Source organism: Cololabis saira, chromosome 13 (genome assembly GCF_033807715.1).
Source record: "Cololabis saira isolate AMF1-May2022 chromosome 13, fColSai1.1, whole genome shotgun sequence".
NCBI classification, from domain to species: Eukaryota; Metazoa; Chordata; class Actinopteri; order Beloniformes; family Belonidae; genus Cololabis; species Cololabis saira.
In genome coordinates, this window is record NC_084599.1 from 45,732,049 (window position 1) to 45,744,978 (window position 12,930).

Sequence of the window (12,930 nt, forward strand, 5' to 3'; positions counted from 1 at the left end):
CTCTGAAAATCCACAGGACTGTAGTTAAATTCAGGACCTACAACTTTCTAAATCGGTTCAGAATTTTTCGAGTAACGGTGTGCGAGTGGTGAGGCCAAAGTTCTCCCAAAGCGTTCCGGATGGCGCTAAAAGCGCATGTTTTTGAAAGTTGCGCAAAAACGTGCGCACCAATCGCTAATAAAAGTCATAGCACACGATTCCCGCTTAAGGCGCACGTTTCTACGTTTTTACTTTTCTCAAAGCTGCGGGACTAGTTACGCGCCAAAGTTTTGTCCGGAAAATGAATAAGATGAAACGCACACAATAAAAATAGTGCCTCTGGCTGCGCCAAGAGGATGCTCCTCCATTGCTATTGCATAGCTATGGAGGAGGCGTGCCACTTGGCGCAAGTCGTGGCACTAACTAGAAAATTTCCTCGCAGAAATTTTGAGAGTGCCACTTGGTGCAGCCGTGGCACTAATGAAATAAAAAGTTTAAGGTGCATTTTGAATAGTGAAATCAAGACCTGATATTCTATCTACAGATAATTACATATAACTACACATGTGGTGGAATATATCACAGGTAGGCCGGGAAAATTAGTATTGCACGGTAAAAACAGTAATTCACATTTTGTTCAGGGCGATTATGGCTTTAGGGAAGAAGCTGTTTTTCAGTGTGTTGGTTTTGGACCTGATGACTCTGTAGCGTCTTCCTGAAGGAAGAGATCATAGTAATACTGCTACTACTACAACTACTACTGCTACTGCTGTCATTAAGCAGACGTGAAGTTGCTAAATGACGGTTTAGTTGGTAATTTAACCTCTAGTTTTATCCATCACTGCTCTGACCAGCCCAGTATTATTTCTGCTCGTGTCTCAACATTTCCACTAGTTTTTCCTGAGACGTCGGTGTGACCGGCGGGTAACCTGCGGCCGTTCCCACGTCCATCTGTATCTGCAGAAACCCGTTAGTCTGCTGGACGACCTCTGACCCCGGCGGGGCCGCGGCCACGGCTTCATTAAGGATAAATCACAAACACCTGAACGACCGACCGGCTCATGTGGGATTCATTTCTGCCGGCGCTGGCGTGGAAATCGGGTTAAACCAGCGGCGGCGACCCCTCGGGCTCAGAGCGCTTATTAAAATATTAAAGACGCCACCGCAGCGCCGCCCCCATTAAAATTACAGGAAAAATATAGACACAGTACACATAAATTACGTAATAAAAAGTAATTATCACATCTGTGCACTCATAAAATGTGTCTGACTTAACTTTTCAAGCCTTCCCATCCCATACTGGGTTTATTCAGAGTTACACAGGTTTCAACGGCCAAATGAGTGTATTTATGTTCTTAAACTTTTCCTCCATGTGACTTCATGCTGGTCTCTAATTGGTTATTCAAAGATTCTCCTCTGTGGCCAATCAGCGTGTTTTCTGTCATTCTTCACCCAATCTGATTGATTGATGAGCTGTCAATCAAACTCACCCCTGACAGTGTAGACGACTGTTTCTGTCACTCGCTACAAATGGAGTCACGACCACAAGACAGGAGACAATCCAGCAGAAAAACTACATTTTGTTGTTTCATTACAAAAAAATATGTAGTAGTATATGTATATGTATATGTAGTAATATGTAATAAAAATGTATGTTCAAGTAGATTTTATAATTGTGTTGTAATCCCACTCGCCAGTGTTTAATCACCAGCCGTCACTGACCAGGAGAATCAGGAGAATCAGGAGAATCAGGAGAATCAGGAGAATCAGGAGAATCAGGAGAATCAGGAGAATCAGGAGAATCAGGAGAATCAGGAGAATCAGGAGAATCAGGAGAATCAGGAGAATCAGGGCAAGAGAACAAATATTTGAGAGGGGAAGATTTGTTTTATTATGCACTTCGATAAAAAAGTCGAGAAAAAAGTCAAAATTTCGTGAATGAAGTCAAAATTTAAACCTTTTTCTCAACATTTCAACATAAATCTCGACATTTCAACTTTTTTCTCGACATTTTGACTTTTTTCTCGACATTTTGACTTTTTCATGGAAATTGTACTTCAACATTAATCTCGTCACTATCTCGGGGGGCAACGGCGCGTGTCGGGTGGTTACCATGGTTACCAGATGGTTGGTTACCATGGTTACCAGATGGTTGGTTACCATGGTTACCAGATGGTTGGTTACCATGGTTACCAGATGGGTGGTTACCATGGCTACCAGATGGGTGGTTACCATGGTTACCAGATGGTTGGTTTCCATGGTTACCAGAGGGTTGGTTACCATGGTTACCAGGATCCTGGTTCCACCAGTGAAGGAATCTGACTTTACATTCAGCAGATAATGAATCAGAGCAGGTTTACACGGTCCGACAAGCTCGGCTGCTGCTTTACCTTCAGCTGGTCAGATAACGCAGGGCTCTTCAACCGGGGGTGCAATTTAGAGAAAAAAGTCAAATAAAGTTGAAATTTAAGAAAAAAGGCGAAATTTCGACTTTATTTTTGAAGTTGTATTTCAACATTGTTCTCAACATTTCCACTTTTTTCTCAAAGTGCGTAATGAAAAAAAACTGTCCCTCCTCTAAAGTATTTGTATTTTTCTCCTGCCTGGCCCTGATTCTCTTCCGTACCAAGTGAACCTCGTTAACTCCAGTAAAAGTCTTTAACAGGTCTCTCACCTCGTCTGGGACTCTCGTGGTTGAACAGGATCCCGTTGACAGCAAACATGTTGTAGGCCTCTCTGAAGTTCACCACGATCCAGTAGGCGTACAGTTTAGCAGCTCCTGCAGAGATTTAAGTGATTTATATATGTATTTATTTAAATGTTTAGTTATCAGGGACAATGCACATTAATAATACATTTAAACACATGTAAAATATGCCAGAATTAGCCAAAAATGCTATTTTGCATCTGCTGTCCCTGGACTGGTGTAAAATAGTCAACCTAAAATAAAAATGATTAAGATATAATCAATAAAACATTTCCAAATAAGAAGGCTACATCAGTGATTAATACTTTAAATATCACTACTGAGATTTGTTTTGCCTTAACGGTTTCTGTAGTTTGGGCCCGTTGGGCCCAAAGTGTGGGACTGGGTTTTTGGTGAGTCATTGAATAAACGAGTGACGGTGGAACAACACAGTGTTTTACCGTTCTGTTGACGTTCTGTTGCCGTACTCAACGCTTAAACAATATCCTGGATTATTACCAGATAAGCATTACCAAATAATCGTGAATATTCTAGGCAAAATGTGAAGATTTATAATATACAACATTTCTGTGGTATTAAGGTGCTGAATCCAAATCTGCTGTATATGAAGCTCAAAAATGTCCCAAAATGCCTCAAAATTGAGAAATCCAACATGGCCGCCATTGCTAGGGTGAAATCTATTTTTCAGTATATCTTTTTTACTAAACAAGGTACAAACATGAATTAAATGTACTTTTGTAAGTTTTCCTACATGGGAAATTTGATGCCATATTCAGAATTGAGATGTATCGAGATTGGGGATGGCAAAGGTTCCATTCCAGCACATTTGATACATTTGACCTCAAAACAAAATACAAAGTAAGTAAAAGTAGCCAAATAATATTAATAATAACTGAGTAATTATTCATAGTTTCTTCACATTACATCTCAATTCTGAATATGGCATCACATTTTCCATGTAGGAAAACTTACAAAAGTACATTTAATTCATGTTTGTACCTTGTTTAGTAAAAAAGATATACTGAAAAACAGATTTCACCCTAGCAATGGCGGCCATGTTGGATTTCTCAATTTTGATGCATTTTGGGACATTTCTGAGCTTCATATACATTGGATTCAGCACTTTATTACCCCTAGAAATGTTGTCAGTTATAAATATTCACAAAATGCCTTCAGGGTTCTGATTTTGTGAAAATTGACCCTGTCTATACAGAGTTGGGAGGTCAACAGGTGAAGGGTGACCCACCGTAGGGGGAGCGGGGGTAGAAGGGTGTGGTCTCCTTCTGCGGGATCTCCTGCACCTTCCCGAACAGCTCGCTGGTCGACGCCTGGTAGAACCGGACGCTGTTGGTTAACCCGCAGGTCTTGATGGCGTCCAGCAGACGCAGCGTCCCCACCCCGTCCACGTTGGCCGTGTACTCGGCCAGGTCGAACGAGATCTGAAACAGCAGAGACGAGAGGGTTGTTAAGGTCGGGGTTTGACCTGCTGGATCCAGCAAGGTTTACAATCTTTAGGAGAGAATTAGGCCACGTTTCCATGTAGCCGGGAATTTACAAAAACGGATATTTCCCCCTCTACGTTTATAAAAATCCCATCATTTCCAGGAACCTGCATAAATATCTGTTAAGGTGCTATGAGCAGCCAAACCTACAGGGGGCAGTGTAACGAGAAGATAAAGTCATGCTAGCCAATCAGAATCCTGGAAAAAAACATCAACAAATGACACGAGTAACTTCCAGTTACTTCCAAGATGAACCAGAGTCTTTGGTTTGGAGTGACAGAGAAGTGGAGTTACTTTTAAGTGTGACGTTAGAATATAAAACAGGTAAAATACAAGAACATATTGACGGTTACAAACTAATTGTAACCACAGGTGTCACTCATGACGCTGGTGACGTTTCTGTCTCATAATGTGACGTTCTGAAGAATAAATGTCCGTTTCTCTCCGTTTACAAGCAAACGTGAAGACGGAGGTTTGAAAAATCTACACTTTGGCCGGAGTTTTCAGAAATGATGGTTTTTGGAGAATTTGAGCTTCGTTTTCGTGTAAACGAACGAACAAAACGCATGAAAACACCAGCGTTTCTGATTCGTGGAAACGGAGCCTTAGATAGAGACAAGATTCATCCATGTCCTTTTCTTTCTTTATTTCGCCCACGAACCGGAAATGTTGTGGTTTCGGCTTCATTTGACTTTAATTCTTCACTAAATCTGGACTGTTATCAACAAAGAATCATACAAAGTGAATAGTTTAAACTGCCACTGCTACCGTCATTTAGCAGACACTTTTATCCAAGCGACTTACATCTGAGAGAAATATGATACAAATATAATACAATATAATACAAATATTATAATAATATAATACAATATTAAAGCTGCAAGCAGCGATGAACGGGCCCTCGCACTCACGGCCACCGCCCCCATAAGCATATCAGAAATGACAGCACCCACGACTTCCTATTAGTCTGGTTAGTTTGGGGCAAAAATGGGGTCAAGGCTGCAAATTATGATTAACATTTGAGCCAATGTTTTTCTGTTTATTTAGGGTCCAATAAAGAAAAAAATGCAAGGAGCCCAAAAATTTAGGTAGGCGAAGGGTCCAAAACGACCACACCCACTTTTTGCACGCAACATTCTGTATCTCAGCTCCTGAAGGTCGTACAGAGTTGACTTTGGGCTCAAAAGATGCGGGAATGACACATTTATATTAGTGTTATGAAGAAACATATGGCCTAAAACCTTTACTTTTTGGGATATTCAAGAAAAACCCTTTTTTATCACTGAATTGATCAATACCCAAGCCACTTCAGCCAAATCTGCTCATGAAGTTCATGATCTAGTTCTAGATCTACTCATGGGGCATAGGCCCCTACTAGTGTTTAAGTTGAGTAATTGTTAGAAGATGAGGACCCCAACAACCACCTAAGAAATAGAGCAAACCATGTGAAGCCTCAAAAAACTTTATTTAAACATATCACACATCCCATCACACAGGATTCAAACACTTGCTTAGGCACTTGCAATATATGAGACATTTCATCCCCCTGCCAGCACAAGAACATGAGGTGCATTTATTAGTTCTGCAGCTACACACCCCTGTTACCCGAGACAATGTGTCTCCTGCGGAAATTGTGCTCCACCTGACGAAGAGTTCCTCCCCATCGGTAATCCATCCCCATTCAACAACCGGGGGACAAGGGAGTTGTAGAAGGCTGTTCCCCCACAGCCATCCTGCCTGGAATGCAGCTCTCAACAGATGCTGTAGAAGTGCATCCTTACTTGGGGGCAGGTCTCGCAGCTCATCTTTAACAGAGTGCTTGAACAGCTGGAATCTGAGTCCATCTATACTCACACAGTCGTACAGTCCAGCCTTGTTGTACCAGCTCATTACCCAGGGTTCAATAACTTCCATGCTGTTCTTAACTGTCTCGATATCAGGGCAGCAACTTAGTCCTCTCAATGCAGCAGTGAGCTCTGTCAACTTACTGTGGTTCATCCAGGCTTTGAATTGAGCATTCTTTGAGTGGCCAAAGAAGGCACTCACAGAATCACAGCCACTGAAAGAATGGAACACAGGCATGGCGTCAGCCACATCTCCACCAAGCTTCTTGTGTGCTTCTGTGATTGAGTAGAACTTGCGTTTGTCCGGAACGGCAAAGTCAACGATAAGTTGCAAGTCACAACATACTGACAGGAACTTTGTAGTGCACCCTAGCAGGATGACAACTACATCAGAGTCGACTGTTCGAACTGTAACTGACCTGATCCCCTTGTTTAGCATGTCCATCACATGGAAAATGATGCGGTTGTCAGCCTCCTCAAGCATTTCTATGCGGTCATAAAGCTGGATCTCAAAATCTTCGCCAAAGTTTGCAAGGATCTTCCTGCCGTAGGTAATGCAGAATTCCTTGCTCCAGTTCCATGTCTGTTCCTTAGCAATCTTGGAGAACATTAAGTTCAGGGCTACCTTGTTGTCTTGATTAGACAGAAAAGCTTCAAAGAATTGCTTAGATTCGGGCACGGTGTCATTCTCGCTGAAGGCCATCTGTGAACTACCTGCTGACCCCCGATTCTTCCTAGTCGCAGTCTTAATGCTCATAGTCTGGTAGAGGTCAGCCACAATGTCAATACGATTGGCTCCCTTCTCATGACCAATCTTGGAAATGCTGTTCAACACCTTGATGACACAGTCCCGAAATGTCATGCCTTTGGTGAGAGACTTTGCCAGGATTCGTACTTGCACAGATAGATCTATCACAAGTCCCTCTGAGGGTGTAGATTGAACTTGTACTCCGATGTCCTTCAGGATTTGAGACTTTTGGCTGTGATAAATGTCTCCATCCTTTGTCGACAGGGCTTCTGGTAAACCTGTAATTGAAATGAATAGTTTAACCAAAATTAAATTAGTACTGTTAAATCAATTCACCTATAAAATGAATATTGAATAACTTTGAAATTATATCAACTAGATTTACCCGTGAATTCACCACCAAAGAGCCCCCTTGTCTCTTCTTCTCTCGATCTGCAGGCCTCCTTCAGCTTTGCAAAGGTTCCTTTAGGTGGCTTGATTGCAGGGCTAGCAAGCTGGACTTTTGCACCTGAACTTGGAACTTTCAGGGCATTTCGTGAGATGTTCGCATTGACATCCTTCTGAGCATATACAAATCGCTCCTGCACAAACTGGTCATGCTGTGTTTTTCCGACTGTAAAAACAAGGCTGGCATCTTTAGTTATGACATCTGGGAAGGGAATGGATGAGTTCAACCTCATGAACTGAGCTTGGTTGAATGGGTTGGTAAGGATCCCCTGGTACACTTTGAGTATGTGGCTTGAAAATGTTTCCTTGAACGAGTCCAGCATTTCTTTGTGCCCGTGTGCTAGATCTTGACCTTCGATCTCGGCGAGGTAGCACTGGATTTCGGGTAGGGCAAGTTAAAGTTTCCTGAAGAATTCCTGATCTTCCCGATTGATAATATCGACGTATCCAGTGCCAGACTTGATGACCTTTATATTATGCTCCTGCTTTTGATCACATGCAATCTTCGAAAAAATGGGTTACCTCTGGTGTTTACTGTGAAAGAGCCTGATAGAAATTCCTTGAACAACTCTGGGTGTTTCCATTTGAGCTCTTTGAGATCCTGAAGAAACACTGATGCCCATCTGGCATAGTGTGTATGATCAAGTGCAAAGAAAAGAGGAATGAGCTGCTCAAGTGCACTGATCATCATGATAAAGTTGGCCTCCCGGAAGGATCTGATGAAGATAAGAACTTTCTTGATTGCTTCAAGGACATTGGTCCTGTAGTGAAACATGGGGCTGTTTTCATTGGCCACCCAATTGCTCCAAATCAAACTGTTGTCCTCTAGATGTTTTTCCTGGAATGCCTCGTCTCTCTTCTTTACATAATTACATTTCTAGTGATAATACCACCATGCATCATGTGAAAACTAGTTTTTCACAAATAACTGAACAAATAATGGTTTTAGAGTATATGTTTGTTAATAACACTAATATAAATGTGGTGTTTCCGCATCTTTTGAGCCCAAGATCAGCTCTCTGCGACTTTCATGAGCCGAGATACAAAATTCCAGGTCTAAAAACTGGGCGTGGCCGTTTCAGGGACTTCGCCTAGCTAATTTTTTGGGCTCCTTGCATTTTTTTGTTTATTAGGCCCTAAATTAACAGAAAAACATTGGCTCAAATGTTAATCATTTTTTGCAGCCATTTTGCCTAAACTGACCAGACTATATGTCAAACCATTCAAAAGTTATAGCAGAAAAAAGGAACAACCAATAAGAAGAAGGGGCAGGGCTAATTCAGGCCAATGAAGGTCAAGGACTCCATACAGAGTCCCATGACACCACCCACGACTCTCTATGTCAAAACATTCAAAAGTTATGGCAGAGAAAAGTTTTCTAGGGGGCGCTGTTGAGCCGTTAGGCCATGCCCATTAATGCAAACCATGAAATATCAAATTTATCACCAGGACTGGCTTGGTGCAGAATTTGGTGACTTTTGGGGAACTATCAAATATGAACCAATCACATGAAGGGGGGGCGCTTTTTGGCGTCTAGCGTCGCCACGGTAACAATTTTGACTGAGAAAAGTAATGCGTGGTGTCACAGGATGTAGACGCACATTTTGATGTATAACACACCTGGGTGCACGTTACGGTTCGGGCTGAATTAACGGCCGAAGGAATGGGATAAATTTCGCCAAAATTACACAATTAATTCAAAATGGCCGACTTCCTGTTCAGTTTCGGCCATGGCACCAAGAGACTTTTCTTTAAGTTGTGCCATGATACAGGTGTGTACCGATTTTCGTGCATGTACGTCAAACCGTATTGTGGGGCTTGAGGCACAAAGTTTTCTAGGGGGCGCTGTTGAGCCGTTAGGCCACGCCCATTAATGCAAACAAGTAAATATCACATGTTTCTACCTCGCTGTCGGACTGGAGAGGGGCCATCTGAAAATCGCTGTGAATCTTGGAGAGCGACTTTCCCCTCCTCTGACTTTCAGAAACCTCTGCTGCAACAAGTGGCCTCATGTGTCTTTATCTGTAAACGTCACCATCATGTGTCTTTATCTGTAAACGTCACCATCATGTGTCTTTATCTGTAAACGTCACCATTATTCAGGCGTTCCTGGACAGCAAGAGAATCCTGTCTGAAGACGTGGACCCGTTTGAGCGACATGTAGCCTTAAACTACGGCGGCTTTACTTTGGAGGATTTGAATTACACAGAAACGTGTCGTCACCTCTGGTTTGTTTTCAAACGGCTTGGAAGGAAGTGTGAGAAATGTTTACTTGTATGGAGATACTAAACCAGTGGTATTTCTTAAAAATAGTGAAGGTTTTAATATTTATGAGTGAATAATAGTACAACTGTAACTCCCGACTTCTACAAAAAAAAAGTTGATATCACTGTAGTCGTTTTATGATGGCCTGTGAGAAACCTGCCTATAACGATGCTTGTGTAGTGTTTGTTGGTATTCAGGCTGAAAAATGTACAAAATCGTATATAAATTGGTAATGATTCATTTTTACTTAAAAAAAAAAAAAAAAAAAAAAATTGCAAAATTTGGACTTTTGGGGCACGTTATAAAAAAAACGAGAAAATAAAAAATTCCTACAGATACAATAGGGCCCTAGCACTGTAACTGCTCGGGCCCTAATAATAAAGCGTGTTCCCCGAGGTCAAACGCCCCCGTTGACGGAGCCTCGCCCACTATTTGAGAAGCACCGGGCTAAGCTAACGGAAGCTAACGGATGTTCCCGGGGCCGTCAGAGCCGATCACTGCAGCAATTCCTCAAACTTCAGCCCCCAAACTCCCAGAATCCCGTGGGGGGGGGGTGGATGTGTAGACGGGGGTGTATATGAATGTGTAGCTCAGTGTCCGGGCCGGGGCTGCTGCAGGTTCCAGCTCGGCCTCCAAATCAAGCGTGACAGTTGGTTAGCGGTGGCTAACACCTGGGGGGGGCCGCCCGGCCCTTTAGAGCTTCACACCCGCCCCGGATAAAGAGCCCTTATGTGGAGAACACTGGGCCTCTATCCCCGTCAGGGGGGGCTAATCAGGCTGGATTTCACTCCCCGGCTCGGGGTAATTACCTGTGACACCCCCCCTTCAACACCCCCCCTTCAACACCCCCTCCCCCCCCCAGACTTCCCCACTTCTCCCCCCGGCCCCCTTTACCCCTTCATTTACACTCTCAGCTTCTACTAGAAGTAGCAGGAGATGAAGAAGCTCAGACACACGAGATCAGATCATTAACAGCTTTACTGGCCGCGGTTACGTTAATTCTGAATTAATTATGCCGAATTAAATCATTCCAATTTAAACTATTTTCCTTGGAGTTTACATGGAAATAGTAATTCTGAATGGAGGTTTCCATGGAAACACGTTTGATGGTCTTTCTCCAATTCCTCTCCAGGTCTGGGGGTTGGGAAGGTTCTGATTGGATAGGGGGGGGACCGGAAGTTAAACTACCGGAAGAAAAACAAGAAAAAAGTCGAAATGTCGAGAAAAAAAGTCAAAATGTTGAGAAAAAAAAGTCAAAATGTCGAGAAAAAAAGTCGAAATGTCGAGAAAAAAAGTCGAAATGTTGAGAAAAAAAGTCAAAAAGGCAAAAAAAAAAAGCCGAAATGTTGAGGAAAAAAGTCAAAATTTTGAGAAAAAAGTCGAAATGTCGAGAAAAAAGTCGAAATGTTGAGAAAAAAAGTCAAAAAGGCAAAAAAAAAAAGCCGAAATGTTGAGGAAAAAAGTCAAAATTTTGAGAAAAAAGTCGAAATGTCGAGAAAAAAGTCAAAATGTTGAGAAAAAAAGTTTAAATGTCGAGAAAAAAGTCAAAATGTTGAGAAAAAAAGTCGAAATGTCGAGAAAAAAAAGTCGAAATGTTGAGAAAAAAAGTTGAAATGTCGAGAAAAAAGTTGAAATGTTGAGAAAAAAAGTCGAGATGTCGAGAGGTCGAAAAAAATGTTGAAAGGTGGAGAAAAAAGTCAAAATGTCAATAAAAAATGTCGAAATTTTCGTGAACAAAGTTGAAATGGCCACGGTTACATTTTTAATTCTGAATTAATTATTCAGAATTAAATAATTCCAATTTAAACTATTTTCCTTGGAGTTTACATGGAAATAGTAATTGTGAATTGAGGTTTCCATGGAAACACGTTTGATGGTCTTTCTCCAATTCCTCTCCAGGTCTGGGGGTTGGGAAGGTTCTGATTGGATAGGGGGGGGACCGGAAGTTAAACTACCGGGAGAAAACTAGACAAAAGTCGAAATTGTCAAGACAACAGTTGAAATGTTTGGAAAAAAGAGACGGCAGGTACCAGAACCACACACACACACACACACACACACACACACACACACACACACACACACACACACACACACACACACACACACACACACACACACTAAAGGTACCAGAACCACACACACACACACACACACACACACACTAAAGGTACCAGAACCACACACACACACACACACACACACACACACACACACACACACACACACACACACACACACACACACTAAAGGTACCAGAACCACACACACACACACACACACACACACACACACACACACACACACACACACACACACACACACACACACACACACACACACACACACACACACACACACTAAAGGTACCAGAACCACACACACACACACACACTAAAGGTACCAGAACCACACACACACACACACACACACACACACACACACACACACACACACACACACACACACACACACACACACACACACACACACACACACACACACACACACACACACACACACACACACACACACACACACACACACTAAAGGTACCAGAACCAGGTTTGGGTCCAGGATTCCTGGACAACTTAAATCAAACAAATTGCCTTAAAGCTTCTGTTCTCTGTCATGATGTAAGAGTGTGTGTGCAGGAGACTAGTGGCCCAGCAACCTAGCAACCTAGGAACCTAGGAGTACATTTGGGTACATTGTTTTTATTTTTTTTATTTGACTTATTATTGTTTTCTTCTTCCGGCTCTCGAAGAAGGCGGACGCTTTTCTGCTCCTCTCCCTTATCTATCTGTCCTGCTGCTGCTTTTGTCCTGTCTCGTCTTCAGAGTCTCTCCTTTTCACTTCTCCGAAACTCTACAATCATGGAATTGACCAAATTTTTGCGACGAGAAGTCAGGGGGTAAGGGAGCCCTCCTGCCCCCATGGGATGTTTTTTGCTGGATACACAATGGATTCCTACAAATACTGGAAACCGTTGTGTTTGGCGATTCTGTCTTTCGAGGACGTTGAAGATGCTTCATAATTGGATTTATGTTAGCAGGATTTCTCTTGATTATCCTCTTGATAGGAGGAGGGGGATTCCTGGTCTACCGACAAACGCGTAAGTCGTCGACAGCTGTTCTGGCTCTTTCAGAGCTGCTGGACGTGGCTGAAGGATCAAGCAAGGTGATCAACACTCAGACTTTAACGTTGGGGGAGCAAAGCCGTAAGCTGGATGTGATTCTTGAACAGAATCGCAGGCTGGCGGCGTCTTTGAGCTCATTGGAAAGATGGAGAAGACCTTGGAGAAGTTGGAAGCTCGGCTTGGCGGAAATTGATCACAAATTCGTCTGATTGGAGTCGCCATTGATGAACCAGAGACTAAAAGGCAGACGGAAAATGACTGAGTCTGTCTGTTTTGCAATATAATTGTTGATTCTATAA

General features: G+C 42.5%; 1 protein-coding gene across 1 annotated transcript in view; it reads right to left on the reverse strand.

The window, feature by feature from the left end:
* LOC133458837 (GDP-mannose 4,6 dehydratase-like) overlaps nt 1-12,930 on the reverse strand; it is a 126,281-nt gene that overhangs the window by 23,175 nt on the left and 90,176 nt on the right. Inside the window, exons 6-7 of the mRNA XM_061739036.1 lie at nt 3,933-4,125; nt 2,654-2,758 (exon numbers count right to left, since the gene is read on the reverse strand). Of these exons, the coding sequence (XP_061595020.1) occupies nt 2,654-2,758; nt 3,933-4,125 (298 nt within the window). The remainder of the gene's footprint in view (nt 1-2,653; nt 2,759-3,932; nt 4,126-12,930) is intronic.